The sequence below is a fragment of the Catharus ustulatus genome, chromosome 6, assembly GCF_009819885.2.
Source record: "Catharus ustulatus isolate bCatUst1 chromosome 6, bCatUst1.pri.v2, whole genome shotgun sequence".
In the NCBI taxonomy this organism is placed as follows: domain Eukaryota; kingdom Metazoa; phylum Chordata; class Aves; order Passeriformes; family Turdidae; genus Catharus; species Catharus ustulatus.
Window position 1 is genome coordinate 41,803,103 of NC_046226.1, and position 19,557 is coordinate 41,822,659.

General features: G+C 40.3%; 1 protein-coding gene across 1 annotated transcript; it reads right to left on the reverse strand.

Moving 5' to 3' along the window:
* Positions 1-510: 510 nt before the first annotated feature.
* On the reverse strand, positions 511-18,239 carry ALKBH3 (alkB homolog 3, alpha-ketoglutarate dependent dioxygenase). The gene is made up of 9 exons (XM_033063192.2): positions 18,170-18,239; positions 16,893-17,005; positions 15,711-15,745; positions 14,795-14,842; positions 13,119-13,222; positions 11,833-11,921; positions 8,783-8,992; positions 2,188-2,286; positions 511-1,663 (listed from the first exon to the last, which is right to left on the reverse strand). The coding sequence occupies exons 1-9, from the start codon at positions 18,237-18,239 to the stop codon at positions 1,571-1,573; spliced, it is 861 nt and encodes a 286-aa protein (XP_032919083.1). The 3' UTR covers positions 511-1,570.
* Between the last annotated feature and the right edge of the window lie 1,318 nt (positions 18,240-19,557).

The window sequence follows — 19,557 nt, forward strand, 5'->3', positions numbered from 1 at the left end:
TTCTCAGAATACCTTGAGAAATTAGCACTGTCCCTTGGTTGACAAAAACCACTCTCTGCCATGACCGCCAAACCTGGACACACACACAGGGATGTACACAAAGCTCAAATAACTCAAAGAAAGTAAATATGAAAGTGTCTGCCTCCTTCAGTTCTGATTCCCATGAAACACATCATAGTGCCCAGGCAAAAGATTTAAATGCAAGGAAATACCATTAAAAACATTTCTGTAGAGACTGGAATGAAAGTGAAGATATCATTAGATAACAAAGATGAGTTTTCTAGTAACATTCATTCATTTAAGAAGAATAATGTATGGTGGTTTAGGTAGAGAAGCTGTTTCTAGGGAATGATTCTGCCCAATTTCAGACCATAGGGAGTGAAATGGCTCAAAGTTTATGTTACGTCATTAACAACATTAAAACATGAGCATAACTGAGTATTAACAACTTGACTGTTCTCATCAAATAAGAACTTTAACCACAGCAAATACCGGCTAAGAAAAGACAGGTATTTTCTCAACACCAATTTATTCTTACAGTGAAGAGGGACATTAGCTTGCTTAACAAAGCTGATGTGTTACAAGGCATAGGGTATTTACTTGTGTTTAGATCCTACTGCAGGCAGACAGTGAAGATGGACCAAATCTATCATTTGATACTGTACAGTGATGGTATTTAGCTGCAGTAAAAAGAACTTAAACACATAGGCAGCATTCCTGACTTAACACCCAGACTGCAGTTATCAGCCCACTGCTTCCCAGCAGCAGGTGAGTTCCAGCAGGCAAACGTGAGGAATTCCAGCAAGCCACCCTGGAAGCTGGTCTGAGGTGCTGACTGCTGATCTGTGACAGCAGAGGCTCAAGAGACAACCCTCTGAGTAATATTCTTTAATGCAATATGCACTGACCCAGAAGCAGGGTCTATCTTGCTTGCCTTTGCCTGGTCCTGTTTACATGGATAAACAGTTAGGATAAAGTCTGACCACAGAGTGCAGGGCAGAAGAGAGCCTTGACCCTCTGTTCCACTAGACACCAGTATAATTCAAGTAGTTACTTAAGTTATGAAACTGATTGCTTAATTGGAAAAGACTCTGCAACCTACAGCAGTGCACCACCCTTTGGTGGAATGAGTAATACCCAGAGACATCACCAAGTGCAGCTTTCTCATTTCTGTACACACACAGAGGCGGCTTTACATCAAAGAATCCCATCTTGCCACTACTTCCAACAGATACCACGATGTGCGAGTAAAGGAGAGACAAGACAAGGTGCAAACTATCTGCTCACTGAATCTGTATGCTCCAGTTGGGACCTCTCAAATCTGTCACATGCTTTATGCTCTTTTAAGAATAATCACTGTTCAAAAGCCTGAGATTTAGTATAATCTAATAACATATAACTGCTGTCCACATAACAGGTAGCTTCTGATTGCCAAAGATCTTCAAAATATCAACTCTTCTCCCTATGGCTTCAAGGAACTCTGTTCCTGTAAGGTTTCCTTTAAATCTGCAGCAATCTAAGGCTCTAGATCTGCTGTGGGTCTATATCCAACAATGTCCAAAGTGGTTCTTCACTTCCAAACTCCATCAGGTTCTGGATAAATGATCCTAAATGTCAAGTTTATCCGTTCATCTCTGGAATGGTACTCCTTAGGCACTCGATGCTGTAAGTGGCATCAGAGAAGAACAAAAGAAACAGGCATGAGCTTACGCATTTAAAATACAAAATACAGGTAATCAAACAATGACTAAAACCTTCATTTCCTATGATGGTTTTTTATTCATATTTCTAAACACTTAGGTAAGGTAAAAAAATCAGATTCTGACTGTTCAGAGCCACTGAGAACAAAAAGTCTTTGTACTTTACTGTAGAATTCTTAAATTAAGTTACAACTGTTTGATATTCCAAGTTTCTACATTGATTTTGCTCTTTTCACTGCATGCTGCAACCTTTTTTGCTGAACTTTAATGCTGGAACATCTGAACTGATTCCTACTGCATCACTTGGCACATGAAAGCAAATTGTTTCTGTGAATGCTTTCAAATTCTGATGCAGAAAGCAATACTAATGTCCTGGAAAACAATTGTGCCACTGGAAGCACAATGTCCCACACCTTCATGGGAGTGCCTCAGCATATCTGTAAAACTGCATTTCAAGTAAACACAAACAGTGTCAAGGAGTTCTTACCTGCCAATCCTCCTGGGTGGCTCCTTCCATCACCAACAGAGTCCCGTGATCAAGTGGGATTCTAAGTCTTTCTACATAGGTATAGTCTCCATCCTCCTCCTAAAAAGAACATTAAACACTGAACAAGCAGGCATGTATATTTGGTAGAAAATCAGTCCTTTACAGCAGAACTTAAATGCCTGAGGGAGGAGGAGGAGGAGGAGGAGGAGGCTCTTCCAAGATCTAGAAGTCTAAGCAAAACTCTGTATCTGTATTTCATATAAAGTCCAGGAGCCAAGCATTTTAATGATGAAAAGAAGCCATTGTATCTCACTGCCTGGATGCCACAGGCAAAGTTCAACAACCAGCTCCTGTATTTAGTGCAAAATTCTGGAGGGAGGCTGCAAACCTTATGGAAACATCTGAAACAGTTCAGTGTGGAGACATTCTACAACAGCCACCCTAGATTCCTACAGTTAACTACTTCATCAAAAGTAACATCTTCCTGCTATTCTGAATTTCTCTTGTTGCAACATTACATGCTGCTATGTCTCTAGCTGCTGGAAGAAGAGTTTTTCTTATTAAAAAAAAATAAAACCTCCTTTTCCTATAATATCTTGTAAAACAAGTTGTCTTAATCCACTTAACCACTACGCAAAACAGAATGCTAGACTAAAAGATAAATTATTTGCAAACTTTTGTTAAGTCTTTAGATTATATGCAGTTTTAAAACTCAAAACCAACAACTAGACATAGTGACACACCCCAGCAGTGGTCTCCCACATGCCACATGAGTGGGAATAGCAACTCCCTACTATTTTGCATTATCCTTTTCAATTTTAAATCAGATTCATACACTGCTAGGTCAAGTGTGTAGTAGTCTAATTTGAAGGAGGTTTGTCCTTTTACAAGTTCCTGGCTTGCTGAAAAGCTCAAAACAATGAGGTAGAGTAACAAATATTGGGAAAATTATGTCCTAAACTAAAACAGTTTGATTCTCAGAAAACCAACTGGGAGTGTGTGCATGTTTATAAATAAGATGCAGCTAGAAAGAGGACTGCACTTTGTAAAATGCAAAAGAGCTTGGTTGTTATCAAGTCAGTATCAAGAAACATTTTCTTATCTTCAGTGGAAATAAGGAAAAAAATTCAATAATAGGTTATAAACATGAGTGCTGAGGAAAAGCAGAGAAATATCACTGCACACGTACTTTCTATTGCAGAGGATTGCATCATTTCACTTTGATGGACAACACTGGGTTTATTTTTATCTCTTGCTTAAAAAGGAATTCTGCTAAGATAAATGATTTGGGAGAAAACACCCCTTTGGCTTAGAAAAGCCAGTATGCAAAAAAACAGCAATTACTTTCTGGTTTAAATGGGACATCTCTGAATTTCACTTTACTTAGAAAAACAGATTTTTATGTCAATTTGTTTTGCAAAGCCAGTAAGTCAAACAAAAAGTTTTTACCTTCTTAGATGTCATTACTGTCGACCAAAGCTCATTTCAGAACTTTTATTCCTAGAGCTGATGTCAGACATACAGAAAACTCACCTGACTTTCAGAGGTCAAGAAGTTTATGAAGGAAATTTATTTTTGACATCTAAGGTAGAAAAGACTTTCTTGCAACAAACATGGAAAAAGTGCCTCAGGTGACTTCTTGATGTTCACTTTGTAACTCCATATACCTACCACAAAACCACCTGCTTACAAAAACAGGCATAGTAAAGCAATTTTTCTGTTTTTAATGTATTAGAATCTTCATAATCGTGAGTTATACATTCAATACAATCCAAACTTTACACTATCCAAGTACACTGGCTGAACCTTTTTTAAAAATCCTTAATTACAGTAACTACAGTTGATAAGGAAAGCTCAGTGTTAGTTGATGGGAAGCTGTGAATACAAAATCTGTAAGAATTCCTGGACTCCATCAAGGTTGTTTTCTTGAAATGCTATCAAAATCAAAACAAGAAAAGATCTAATATAAATCTATATAAATCACCCAAGTTTGTTTTTAAGTCTCAGAAAGGTTTATTGCTATAGTGGTAGGAAATGGTTTCTGGACAGTGTAGAGGAATCTTCTATTATACAGAAAAGTAAATGGAAACATCCTGTAGAATGTATAAATAATAATGCAGTTATACAGGTAAATGATACAAAATCATTTTTAATTGCAAAAGTCATCATCTTTCATGGAGAATACTGGCTCCTAGTCTTCTGCTTCACCAATTTACCTATTACCAAGAGAATTATCCTTACAAAAGTTTAAATCTTGTATTTTTCAGATTTAATCCTGATTGTATCCCTCTTCTCCAGTTTATGTCTCTAGCACCAGCTGTGAAAACACCCTCCTCCATAACAAAGTAGTCTCACCTATCAATACTTCTGCATTTAACGTGTTTATTTTCACTGTCTGACAAAATCCTCACTGCAGTTCATTTCTCTACAGATTCAGTAATGATGAATATCAGTTATACTGTCGTTTCCTCACATAATGCACTGCCTACACAGGCCTACCTTTTAATCCCCTCAGTCCTTCTGCAGCTGAGCACTCCCTTCTTCCTCTCAGCTTGTCTACAGCTCCTCAAGCCCTGCCAATACTGGTGAACAACATCTCCCCCTCCTCTGCAGCCACTGCTGTCTGTGGGTCTCTTTCATGCCAATCTGAAAGTTCAACTTGCTTCATCTTGATCTGAACCTCTGCTTCTACCATGCTCCACACATTTCCACATTCATCTTCAATTAGGCCTGTTAATATATAAAGGGTTATTTTTCTGCTGTTTCCAGAAGTACAAGATCTTTACCTTCTGCTAGGAAAAAAGGATTCATTTGAAGGACAAACCCATCTGAAGGCAGATTCTTTGAACACCACGAACATCCTGCTATTATCTAACAAGTGTGAAGCTCCCTCCCTTCCCAGCAGCCATCAGTTTCTTTGATTATAGATGGAAGAAGAGCAAGCTGACAGGTGGTTTTCCAACTCCTTTCACAGTTCACATGGCCATTTGCTGGACAGCCACCCAGCTGGTCCCTATGGCACTCACCCCTCTGCCACAGGCCACCTCCCAAGGGGGAGCTTAGTGGGACATCAGTATCACCTTCCCCCCTGTACTAACATTCCCCACTCAGCTTCCAGCAGGACACAATCAGATAACCTGGCACTGCCTCAGAACTGAGCAGTGAACAAGCAATAGTAAAAAATGGTAGTGAGGCTGCATCAGAAACACCCACCCCACAAAGTGAAATCAATTCCTCTTAATTGGGAGGATAAAGTCCTGTCCAAGTGGGCCTGGGGACTTGAGGCTGTGTGGGAATGGGAGGAGGTCAGGGTGCCACAGTGGTGACACTCAGGCCGTAGGCAAGCACAAGAGGACTCACTGACTCAACCAATAGCTCTGTGAACTGTGTATGAATCACAGCTCTAAAGCAAAGCAATTGTCTCCTGATTTCAGTGTAGGCAGGAGCTACAATGATGGGGGCAGGGGGAACAAGGAAGCAGGAGCAAGGTGAAAGTAAGTTACTGCAACTGGAAGAAGAAAATAGACGAAATCACATCACTGTAGACTTTTAACTATGAAGAAGGCATCCAGAAAACCCTAGAAACCATTTAAAGCAAAGGAAAAACACCAGCTGTTATCATGTAACTGACCCAAATAAACAGAAAAGGCTGTATTTAGAAAAAAAGAATGCTTAAAATGTAAAATTCCAGTAGGCAAAGTAAAACAGTTTCTGGAGACATGTTAATTCCCATGAAGTCTCCTTATTCCAGGGAATTTACACCTGAAATGTACTTGCAGTTTTTTTTTTATTTACAAGCACTGGGCTGAAATCCCAGTAAGAATTATTTCTACTTATCCACAAAGGATGCTTGTTTAAGAAGATACAAACAGTCTATGCATGTTGTCTCTGCATTCCTTTACCCTCTATTATATGATGAAGACTTATCCAGGACAGTGCTAACCAAAAAGGAAAAAAAGAGGACTGAACCTTTCAGAACAATTTTCAGGATAATAAAAAAACCCACTTAAACCTAAGTAACTTTGTTTTTCATTTTTGCCAAATGAAAAAATATTTCAGATTGTGTGATTGCTTCAGAGTGACTTACTTAAACACTACCAAATTACTAACAGATAATTGTCAAAATCCGCATAAACATGCACAAAAAATGTAATCCATCAGCACTACTGGTCATCTTTTCAGTTAGAGAAACAGAATTTTATTCACTATCATGTTCATCCACATTTCCAGATATAATCTAGAAAACATTTGTAGAGATACCAACATGAAGTCTCTGAAGGCTCTGATCTAGTAGTCTTCAACTGCCCTTCAAGTTGTGACCTCACTTGTGGTACATACTGTTTTGTACTCAGTACATGATCCCACACAGGAAACCACACTTTTTCGTAGTACCATTTATCCACAGTGATGTTCTACCACAGCATTTCTCATCTTGTATGTTCATTATATCTTTCATCTCAAAATACTTAAAAGCACTTATAACAGCAGAGAGAAATGAAGGCCTTTGAACCCTTAGGATCTGAAATAGCACAATGTTCGCCCTCAAAATGGTTTAATTTTTGGAGCAAAAGGATTTACTTTCTATTTCCCTCCTCAATGAAGATTAACTTGAAAACCCAATATACTGACACTGGCTAAAACCAGGGAGAAGCCTGAATGCCTGTGATGACTGTTAATCTGAATTCCTTTTCTTTAGATTACATTCCTCTTCCTGCAACTTGCTTTTTAATAAAGGAATGATCAAACTTCAAAGATCTACAATAAATTTTAACTTTCTTTTAATGTAAGGGAGAATGCTAGAGTACAATAGAGTATGAAAATTACTTCTTTGGTGGTACAGCCTGAAAGGTTGTAATTTCCATCAGAGCCTCTTGTAACTCCCACTTGGCAAAGCATCTATTGTCATAGGATGCTCTCAGGAAACTTCAGGCTTTGGAAATGTGCAAAGAATACGTAATGTGTGCCATGTAATTATTAAGTATGAGTTCCCTTAGGCACAGGACACTAATAGCAACTATTTCAAAGATGTGCACACGGGGATTCTAACTCAGAAAAAAAGTACGTCACACTTGCAAAAGGAGTACACTTCACAGCTAGCGAGACTCAGATAGGCAGAAATATCAGGTCAAAGGCGCTAGAAAGGAAAAGGTGCTTGATGGATACATTTATAGAAAGCCATCCGTCTCTGGAAGAAAAGGGAAGAAATCGTGCAGTACAGATTAAACAAGGCAGCCAAGTACAAATAGCACAGACTGAATTTCCCTTTTGCTAATAGTGGGTGTCTTTTCAGAAAATCTATAAAAAAGGCATCTTACTCAAGAACTAGGATTGATTTTTAAGATAGAACCTGCACAGTTTATACTGAAGTTTAAGCATATTTTATCCTTATTAATCGATGGGGAACACAGGTACTTCTAAAATGAATCCAAGCACCATTTACAGTTTTCTAGAGGAATAAACTTTTCAGCTGACATTTTATTATCAACACAGCATCAGGGATAGTTGCTCATGCTATGCCCACTGACATAATAGATTGGTTATGTGATCTCATGCTCAGGGACCAAGATTAAATTCACTTCAGGCAACAAAGAATTTACAAATTGGAGAACTGGTGAAAATTACAAACTATCTGTTTTCTGGTTCGATTTCTGACCTCTGCTGTTCAGACTATGTGACCCAAGGTGACTCTTGATGGGGGCAGGCTTCAGGATACCAGCACAGAGTTTTCCTGTAGGCTGGTAATTATTACCTTTGCTTTCTGTACTACCTACTCAGAATAAATAGCAGATAGCAAGCTTCTTTCCAAGGTTGTCAAAGACTGCACAAGTAGAAAATCCATCTGAAACAGGACACCCTAAAATAAGGTCTGTATTCCCAATAAATGTGAATCCTTTACCTGGATAAGTAAGAACTGCAAAGTTTAAGTTGGCTTATAAACAAAGCATTCCCAAGCACAGCAGTTTATCTAGAAACAGTATTCACTACTGAATCACCAATTAACTCCCGAAAGGATATTCCACACCTCTCCTTATCAGAGTAGAGAATCTCTTGTTTTGCCTGTGACAGTTTCCAAGGCATTTTATGGAAATTAGCTTCTTCCCCTTGTTCACTGCCTCTCAATCTGAATACACACACATCAAAACGCAAACACCATTAAGAGGATATTTTTACTTACAAGAGCAGTCAGAACTACTCTTTAACCCCATGTACACTCTGCATTCCATAACATTGGCCTGAGTTTAAGAAAATGGTAGCAACTCTTTGATTCATTTGCAGAGTCTAAGTCCACTTCCAGCATCACTGATCTCATTTTAAGTACCAGGAAGGGCCCTTACTTGGGCAGAAGACCACCCAGATTCCAATTTCACTGCAGCACTACACTACACTGCAGCACATCATTAGAGGTCCCACCCCCATCCTCAGGATGTCACGTCCATGCAAGACATTTCTTGATCTCTACACTTATTCCACAGAACTTTCCAAGCTGTGCTTTCATTAACTTTGAAATGCTTTAGCAATTAAGTTCTCTTAAATGGGGAAAACAATAAACATATTAGTAGCTATAAGACTCTTTCAGTGTGATATGAACACTCACAGGGGAAGGCTTTTTTCTCATCTCAAAGGTCCGAGTAGCACCAAAGCTGAGTGAGGCAATGACAGGATTTTTTCCCAGCGACGGCTCGTCATCACTGTGCCAGTCCACACTGTCCTTCTCATTTCGGTAGAGGTTGCAGAGAAGGGAGTTGAAGGTGTAGCCAGTGAATTCTTCAATGCGCTCCTTCAGCATGGTCAGCAGAGGATGCCACTGCAATCAGCACAGAGGGAAATGGAAATGTCAAGAACGCAGGCCAGGGGCAGGTAATGCAAGACAGAAGGCAAAAACTACTAAGAAACAAAATATACTTGCACTTTAATCACAATAAACTTAAAATCAAACAAATTATTCACAGCAATTTTGATGATATTTTAATAGAGGAGAGGAATGGGCTGGGCTTTCTGCAAAATATGCACACATTACCCATCACTCAATACTAAATCATCTCTTAAAACGCTGAAGCCAGGCTGCCTTTCATACTAATGGAGGCAATCAGTGACTAAATGACACTGCTCTCAATTGCCTGCAGCTGCTGACAGAGAACAAGAGGAAATGGTTGGCATAACACAGCCCTCTGTCCCCACTCTGTTAGCGCAGCTTCTTGAGCTCAACTCATCACCTCTTGAGGTTTTGACTTCAACATTGTAACTATTCAGCGGGTCACAAAACCAATGTCACTGGCCCTGGATTTCATCCTTCCCTTTTGCTAACATCTTGCTGAGCCCACAGCCCAGGGAAGCTCTGCACATTCCATTACAACTCAGTCCAGTTATTTAATGTTATAAACTTACATCATGACCTTCATCTGTCAAGAGAGCTTTTAAGAACGACACAAATATATAAAGAAAAAAAAGGCCTAAGCAAGTTAGGCCAGAATTTTTTGCCCATTATGTAAGCAGAAACAGAGATCAAGAGAGGATAAGAAACTGATTCCAAATCTCCCAGTGCACCACGGGCAGAAGAAGCAACAGACAGCTGGAAATATTTTCTAGAATCCACCTCTAATAAACAAGGCTGCACTACCTTCTTTCCAAGCTTCCCCAAGTTTAACAGGTATTTAACTCTTTGGTTACACTGCAGGAGCCTCAACATACCATCTTTCTCTAGTGGGGTATTTCTAGCTAAGTCAGGCCTTCAACAGTTAAGCATCATGTGGGTAATTAATGCTAGATAAACATAGCTTGCAGCTATGGAACGTGTTGGGAAAGACAGAATTCCACCAAAAAACAAAATAAACCCCAAGAAAGTTTGCTTGCAACTGGGCTGCCTGAATGTGCAGAGGAGTCCAACAAGAATTATTGAGAGCACTTTTCAGTGACCAACCAGGACTAGATTTCTTCAACTCCCATCACAGAAGTATGCACTACTAAGATGTTACCATTCAGTGAATTTTACAATGTAGTTGAAAGGTTTGTCACCATTACAAACCTGCAGCAGTGGAAGTAGTTCTGTTGAAACAACTCTATCACTGCTTACAGAAAAACACTTTCTAATAGCAAAATTCATCTAGGCACAAACACTGGATTATATCTAGATGTGCTGCAATCACACCAATTCTTACCAAACAAAAAAGGAGGGACACAAAGCTAATTACTCCTACAGATCAAGTATTTAAGAGAGTAATCACTTTTGGCTAAGCTGTGCACTAAATTACATTTTACTCAGGATATTTTTGTGCTAGAAACCCTTTTCTACAGATAGGGACTGTGCTATCTCTACCATCCTCTACTTCTAAGCTGCAGGTTCTCCCACCTGCAAAGCTGTGTAAAATGTCAATGTCCACGTGCAGTGGATGTGCCTACAGGCAGCTTTCAGAGGGAAAGGCTGGCTTCCAGCTGTGCAACTTCTCCAGTGCATCTCACTTCCTACTTTAGTTTCTTTTCTCAGTATTCAGGAATAGAAGAGAGAACCAGCCTAAGTGACTCATTTAGGCCTTGTACCTTTTGGACAAGAGAAACAAGCCAGTGGCCCAATGAGTGCTAATTCAGGACTTGATACAAAATGAAATGAAACCTTTAATTCAGGGTATATGGGCTCTATCCAATCTCTGAGCAGCAATGGGTTTCCCAACAGGCAGTTCAGAACTGGATTTAAATCATAAGTGTACAACAGAACGATTTTGTGAGGGCACCTAAAGCCATTCAGCTTTCAAAAAAGCCCACTTTAAAAAGTGTTTCACAAATGAGTACCAAAGAAATGCCTGTTTTTCCACCACAAGTTCCGTGGGTATGGAATTTTTAATGACAGTATTTTTGAGACTACAAAATGTTCACAACTCATCATGTTAAATAAAGCCTTTCCAACTCTTCCCAAACATCCCACTTTGGCAGCAGTTCTGGGACTTGGGACACTTTCCAACACTACCCAGCTTTCAACAGTGACACCTAATTACTGCCGTGGAAATTTTAAACAAAGCAATACCAAGAGACAGGCTGATGGGACAACAGGCTGAGAGAGAGAGAGAAAACATAAAAAAAAAATCACTGAATCACTCAGAAGGTTTTTAACTCTTCCAAAACAGTGTGGGAAATTACATGCTACAATCTGGAGTTGCTGAGCAGACGAGCTGCATGTGTGAATTTCACAGCATCCACACAGGAATCAAAATACGCCTAAACTTTCATTTAAGCAGTATTGAATCTAAGTGTTTCTGAAAGTAACTATTCCAGAAATTGGTACTACTGTATCTTTACAACAACAAAAAAAAACCAGTATGACAGTGTGCAGTACAATCTCCCATACAAAGATGTTTGGAATAAGTCACACATAGCAATTTAGAGTTTTGTCCAAAGCTACAGTGACCCAAAGCAAAACTTTAAACTTTAGAGCAGTAACTTCCTTTTGGCAACTCTGCTCTCAGTCAGCTCACTCATAAAGTGTGTTTTATAAAACTGACCACATTCCAGTAGAATCTGCTGCTGATCTCAAATGAAATGCTAACAGATCTTCTAGATAACCAGAACAGAGGATAGAGAGAATTTTTGTCTCTTGATCTCTGCAAAGGATTTCACTATAGACAATAATAAAAACACATGCAAACATACACATACATTTGGATTTGGCTGCATTGTTATCTTGGAGTATGTGTATGGAAGTTCCCCATACCAACACGTAAGCCGTGGTTCCTCAAAAGATACTTCTGAAAAAAACAAAAAGACTTTCTCAGTTGCATTGTCAAAGGATTTGAAAATGGAAAGATGATGCAATTCTGCCAAGAAACTTGATCAAAAAGAGACTGTCCATTTACCTCATGTTAAAAAGCAGCCCCTTAAAATCCTCAGCTTTACATAATAAATTTAAATGAAGGAACAAAATTCTTCAAAATCAGGTATGCATCTGCAGGAAGAATTACCTTCTCAAAATCTTGGAAACATATCCATTTTCTTACCCCATATGCCAAGCAGAGCAGGGACTGGATGAGTTAAAGATAGCAAATGAAACTGAAATTTTATCTTGTTTTAAGTTCACCTGGTTCTGGTGCCCAGTATGCTGGCATAAATTGCAAGATGCGGATGGATGTACTGGAAAGGGTGAAGTAGAAAGGACTGTAGCATCCTTGGGACATTAAAGAAACAAAATGTAGCAAGGCTGGACACAGTATTTTGTCAAATATGTGTGTGCTGTGTGGTGTAACACAAGCATCAGGTTAAAAATACTTTTGGTTTCTGAAAAGACTATTTTGGCAACTATTTCTCATGCCTGACAGGTAGCATTCTCCACCATATTGTCCCTTTATTGCCAGCCAAGAAACACAAGTGTTGAAGACATTTTCCAGCCCCATGCAGTAACTACTCTGATACATTATCTCACATCAGTTCCTGACTGAAAGTGAAATTTAGCTAGAACAGGTGCCCCTTAGTGAGCAAATCCAGAATAGCAGCCTCTTCTCCTACTGCATACTGGAACTAGTAACTAAAGCCAAAGGAAAAGGAATATGCTCTGCTGGGATAGAAGAGGCAAAAGATATACCTCATGAAAGAAATCTCCAAGAACACAGTTTTTGCAGTATTTCTGGGAGATTGTATGATGGTGACCAGACCTAATCTTAAAAAAAATGAGTGAGGAAAACAACTGGAGATGACAGAGGAGACAGTAAAATTCCAAGATTTTAAAGACAGGCAATTTTAATTCGTAAAGATCTCATTTAGTTGGCAATAGTAATGTGGTATTAGAGATTGAAAAGTAAGCTGCAGTAGTCCTCAGATAAGCACAGAAAAACCTGCATGGAAACTTGAAGTGGTAACATGAAAATGAAAACCAATTCTAAACAATGAAGAGATTCTGTTATGGAACTGACCTGTGAATGACCTGAAAAGGTGGTCTGCACACTCCTTACCCTGTCTGATGCGAGTTCGCTGACCCCATGGTATGTCTTGGAGGAGCTGCTCAAACATCCAGTCTGCCTGCTCTGAGTCAATAAAGCCAGGAATCAAATGAATCCTAAGGATGGAAAAGAAAAATGGAAGGAATATACATTTCTACATCTGTTCTGAGAAAATATTTTCCAGGATTGCTAAAGGAGTTAAAAATGGCTGTAATACATCAAAAGTCAAAGCCCAGTATTATCCTGTTTCTGACCAAAGCAGGTGTAAAAGGAAAGAACAGAAGGGCTCCTGTTGAGTCTACCCTCACCAAACATATGTAATTTCTTTTCAAAACTTATAAAAACATATGACAACCAACAACGTACCATGAATTCTAGAATCAGCCATATGCTGTAAAAAATGGCACCCTTCCGCTTGTTATTAACTTGACTTCTGATAAATCAGACAGATCTGATTATGGTAACACCATCAACATTAAGTAAACAACTGCCCTTTATTCACCATCTCCACATCACTTAGAATTTGATAGCCCTTTATCCCTATTGCCACTCCTATTCTCTTTTTTGAAGCGTAAGGAAAAGTATTTAGTATAAGGACAGTATTTAATGTCTCCTATTTTTTCATTTCCATATGTACATCTAATATTTTGATTGGACTAACAATCATCCAAGAATTACAGCCATTGTGGTGGGCTACAGAAGAGGAATGCTGCTAACAGCAGTTTACTCTCACAAGTATCCCATGCCCTAAAGATGTCACAGGAAGAGTATATAGTAAAGGAGTTTTTTTAAAAATTGTAAATCTGATTATTAACTTTCCAGAAAGTCAGTATTCCATCAGTCTGTCATGAAAACAAACTCCAGAAAATGCAGGAAAACCCAGCTGACTGTGTATCTTGTCTCTTTCCAGCTGGTCAAAGCTTTTACTTTTCAAATGCTTTGAAAATTTATTTGCATCTTTAGAATAAACTAAGATGAAGGCATGAAAATAAAATAATACAATAACCAGAAGAAATTAAATAAATGCACAAAAAATTACTATGTCCTTGGCATTTTTTCCACTATTAATAAAAGTCTATCAAATTCAAAAGAAGAGGATGAATAGTGATTGTGGCTAAGTCAGCAAGATAAAATGTATTTTAGTTAGTAGGAATCACAGAACAAATAGATTTTGTTCTGAAGTATCCAGAAGTTGAAATAATTAAGGCATGACATATAAGCAGAAGGGACAATCCTGAGGTAGCCACAATTAGCTAAAGTTAAATGCTTTTATTAGATTTATTTAAAACAGTTCCAATTTACAGCTACATGTTTTGGGCAGCTCTTAACTGTACAACACAGACATCACATACTTGCTAACACAGGAATACTCATCCAAATTTGCAACAGTAACTTACTGTGAATCACAACACAAATGGACACAAGTCCCTTGTCCTTATTCTGGAAAGAGCACCAGATGCAGTACATATCAGATGTCAAGAGGTTTATTTTTATTCTCTTCAGTGCTGCTCAGAACCATCTCACTCACCTGTCACTCAAAAGTATTTCCAAAAGTACTCTGAACAGATGATGCACACAAAGTGCAGTGTGCAGCTGCTGAAGTCAAAACCCTCTGTAGAGACTGGACTTCAGAAAGCTGAGTATCACCACATCATTCTGCAAAAGCAGGTAACTTTTCATCCACTTACCTAGAAATGCCAGTTGGTCCCTTGCTGAGCTCATATACACCAGGCTTGCTGAGGAAGTAGAAAGGAAAGAGCCATCAGAAGACAAATAAGAAATTATCTTAGACTGAGCAGCACAGACTAAAATTGCTGTAGGCCTAGACTAAGGAAAGTTTTCTTTTTTAGAAAAGAAAGTCAGAAAAGAAAAAAAAATGTCCTGGACATAAAGGTCAGAGTAAGGCAGCAAGGCATGTTGCAGAAACAAATGAGTTTGGATGTACTTCCTGTCCCTCCCTTCACCAAAGCCTCTGTACAGTTCTAGGGCTCTCAGCAAAAAATAAAAGCAATCCTAAAGAAGAGAACCTGCACTCAGGTTACATGTTTGCACTCAGATAACTATGTTTGCATTTACAGGTACACTGAGAAAGAAAATTCTACCAAGATAGCCAAACTGAACCAAGTTGGATTTTCAGTATCTCTAACTCTACCATACACCACCACACTTTGTCATGTTTCATGCCAAAGTTATCTGGAGAAGATCCCATTCCAACACAAAGGGTGACATACAAATACCCAGCTTCACTATTAAGCTCACTATCAGCTACTTCTCTGAGCCCTGAAAAGAAGCTGCTATACCAGCTATATTTGTGGTATGTTCCAGAGTAAGCAATTTCCAGCATAGTTTACACTGGGAATGTCCCAGGAAAATGTACACTGCTAACCAAAGGAGACATACTGGCAATTGTGCTGAACCAGAATGTCCAACTGATGATGATTACTGGCTTTCCAGCTATACCAAAGGCATAAGAACCAGTTAACAGGCTTGAGCTCTCCTGATAATACCTTCAGCTCATGATAAAAGGGTTAAAAGTCCACAATTTCTACTCTTACCAACCACGATGACAGAAAAAGGGCACAGAGAAGTCAGAAGGGCACTCACTCTATCACACCTGCCTCGGGAACCCTGCGCTCCACCTGAAAGGGAACAAGACAGTACACAGTGAATATTAAAGCATATAGCACTCTCCAGTCAAACAGAACTCAGTCATCTCCAATGATTCTGTGTAGCCACACACTGATAAGCCAGTGAAAAAACACACCTCAGAGCAAGAGGGAAGTACTGACAGCTCAGCAAATCCCTCTTCGCCCCAGAAACTCTCAAACGCAGCTACCACTGCAGGCTGGATTTTAGCCATCAACTGCCCCCTAAAGGACACTGACTTCTACATTATTTGGATTATCACAATACTTGCTATTTATCAACTGCAGTCAAGAAAATTCTTATCTCTATATTTATAAAAATATTCTTATGTAAGGAAAAATTCAGAGCAACCCTAAGAAGCATGAACAAATTGCAGGCCTCAGTCAAATGAGCAAAACAGAAAAGATCACACATAGCAGGAGCTTACACTATAAAGCTGTTTGCACAGCTGAGATAGCTGTATTTTGTTAAAAGACAGAGAAGTTTAATCCAGCCTTGGCTATCATTCTGGCTGTCTCAGGGATTTATGCTTCTCTTCTCTGAGCTCAGTGGAGCTCTGATTCACAAGAAGTTACGGCACTGAGCCAACAAGAGGATCAAAATACAGTACTATATAGATAGCAGATCTCTGCCACAGCGGAAGGAGAATCTTCCCAGGCCATCTTCAATGCTTCCAAGCCAAGATGACAGCCTTTCAACTAAGTCTAGCTTAGAAAGAAGTGTTCATGATTTTTTTTTTCCCAAGCAAGGAAGTGCCCTCACTCTGCATAGAGCACAATATCAGCCAATGGGACATAAAGTAAAAAAAAAAATCCCTTGCTCTCTTCCTGTAACAAGTTAAAACAGATACCCCACCTGAGGAATACAAAAAGAGCTCAAACCATGCTTAGGACATTGCACACCAAATTTTTAGTAGAACATATTCTTTTGCCTCTCTGAAAAAAAAAAAAAGGAATAGTTCTGAACAGAGGGACCATAATTTTATGTTTGCCATACATGCAAAACAATTACCAATGCTGCTTTGTAAAGCTCAAAGTTCAGCTCAGAATTTAAACAGTAGACTACATTCTCAAATAATTTTTATCTGTCATTTGAAGTTTAATAACAGATGAGATTCTGCTGTTTCCTTGTAATTTTTACCTCTGATGGCTTTTCAAAGACAAACTGCTTTTGAACATGAGGCTGATCTTTCTGTCTCCATGCTGGTCTGGCACCTGCAAGGGCAAGGCTGCTGGCCACAGGTGCCTTAGGTGCTAAAACAAAGAGACAAAGAAGATCACATGAATATCACCATACTAAAAAATATAGTTACGAAAAACTTATGGAATCATTCCTTGGAGTAGTCACCTATGCTTGGCAGAGACTTCAGGAAATTGTCAAATCTAAGAGTTGCACAGGAACTAAAATTTTTTTAATATATGTATTTGTTATTCATGGACAAACAAAACTGAAAATATAGTTTTATCAGAAAGGATGACATCCGTAACTTTTCAATTCTACAACAAACACCTATCATATGCCAGCAGAAATTGCTCCATGCAGCTAAGATTCTTCCCTCTGTATTCCTTTTCTTAGAGAGAAAAAAAAAAAAAAAAAAAGAGAAATGCTTTTATTAAAGCAAGACTTTTAACCAGGGAGAAAGTGGAAGAGCAACTTTGGCACACCAGGTGTTTTATCTACACATGCAAACAGGCTTAAAAATGGGCCTGACACACAAAGTCTTCACTGCATTATTCAAATAGGGAAAATATTTTTTTTTAATCCACTTATGAATAGGAGCGATGAAATGCACCAAAAAGTTTGAGGCCACATGCACAAATCAAAACAGCTGGCTATTCTTTTTCATGATTAAAAAAAAAATCAGCTTGCCTAGGATGCTCAGTGTGCAGAGATAGGGGAACTTTATGGAAACCGTCATCAGGTGAGTGGGACGTGTTTTGAGCACGTTTGGAAAAGCAAACTAGTCCCTCCGGCATGACTGCAAACTTTCAAAGTGCTCCTCTATCGCTGCACTCTTTGGTTTCAATCTTTGCTAAATAAACCCGTTCCACTACTGCTTTTTATTTTACAATGTTTTCGCCGTGAAAAGCTAAATGAAGGTACATAACGCGTTTTATGAATAAGCGACTGACTGTTCTAAGAGAAGTCAGCTCCGCCGGACACCACTCGGCTCAGTCGAGCTGCCCAGACATCCGTACCCTGCGCTCTGCATCCAAAATCGCCGCACCTGCGGCACCCGCCCAAATTTACTCAGAAACTGGGATGGAACACCTGCACTTCAGGTGGACGGGAACGGAGGAAGCGGGGCCAGCCCTCGGGGCCGCGCAGGGCAGTCGGCAAGTGCAGCCGGAGCCCGGCCCCGCTGCCTGGCGCTGAAGTGCCGGCTGTCGGGAGGGCAGGCTGCTGGCGCTCCTTACCTGCGGGCCGCCCCGCCGGGACGCCGGCCCAGCCGCCCTGCACCCGGGCCCGCTGCCGCCGGTCGGCCATGCCCGGCCCGGCCCTGCCCAGCCCCGGCCGCGCCTGCGCCGGCCCGGCCGCGCCGCTCCGCCCGCCGCGCACGCAGGGGCAGAGCTGCCATTAAAGGGCCCGCGCCCTGCTGAGGGCCGCCCTGCCGCCTCCCGGCTGTCCCGTTCCAACACTGCACTGCAGGTCCCGCCCGTAACAAAAACATTCTTGGGAACAGCAAGGGACGTGACTGATGCCACCAGAAACCCCCTCCTGTCTTCTGACAGATGCCCAGGGTAGTCCCAAGGACTTGGACAGCTATTAAATAGGCATTACCTCTCTTTGAATCAACAGACATTCAATATGAAAGTCGAGATAATTTAGGTTAAAGTATAAGCAAAATTTAGGTTAAAAATTAGCTTAGCGACTCCCTGCTGCAGCTTGGTCCATAGAAGACCTCAGGGCAGTGGGAACCCAGCCTGGAGCCTGCCATCACACGGAGGGGAACCAGGGGCTCAGAGACCCTCCTTACCTGGGCACCCTTCCCTCTGTGCCAGCTGGATGTGCATCCTACTCCCTCTGCCGTACCCTTCCAGACACCTCCAATAGTTAGAAAATTGTTATTTGGAAATAACTATTTATTAATAGCTTAACAGTTCTAATAAAATTTGTGTTCTGCTGATTTTAAAGTATCAGCACCATAAAAATCACAGAAGATCCTGAGTTGGAAGGACTCCACAAAAATCATCTTAAATTCAACTCCTGGCCTTGCACAGGACAGCCCCAAAAATCACACCATGTGCTTTTTGAGTGTGTTGGCCAAACACTTCCTGAACTCTGTCAGGCTTGGTGCCACAATTACTTCCCTGGGGAGGTTGTTCCAGTGCCCAAACATCCTCTGGGTGAAGAACTTTTTCCTAATATCCAACCCAAGTCTCCCCAACTCAACCTCAGGCTGTTCCCCTGGTTCCTGTCATTGGTCCCCACAGAGATCAGTGCCTGCCCCTCCACTTCCCCTTGCAAGGAAGCTGTAGACCACAATGACGTCTCCCATCAGTTTCTTCTTCTCCAGGCTGAACAAACCAAGTAACCTCAACTGCTCTTCATAAGCCTTCTCCTCTTCTCCTCCAGGCCCTTCACCATCTTCATAGTCACCCTCTGGACACTCTTCAATAGCTTTGTATCTTTCTTGTATTGTGGCACTCAAAACTGCACACAAAATATTCAAGGTGAGGCCACACTAGTGCAGAGCACAGCAAGAGAGTCACCTACCTCAGCTGACCAGAGATGCTGTGCCTGAAGCACCCCAGAGGGGGGGTAGATGACAGCCAGAAAAACAGATTAATAGAAGCATTGTTTT

Coding starts and splice junctions, on each gene's coding strand:
- ALKBH3 (XM_033063192.2), bottom strand. CDS start 18,239: ATGGCCGACCGGCGGCAGCGGGCCCGGGTGCAGGGCGGCTGGGCCGGC. Junction 14,843..15,710: donor CCCGAGGCAGGTGTGATAGA/GTGAGTGCCCTT, acceptor CTACTTCCTCAG/CAAGCCTGGTGTATATGAGC. Junction 2,287..8,782: donor TGAGAAAAAAGCCTTCCCCT/GTGAGTGTTCAT, acceptor TGTTCTTTTTAG/GAGGAGGATGGAGACTATAC.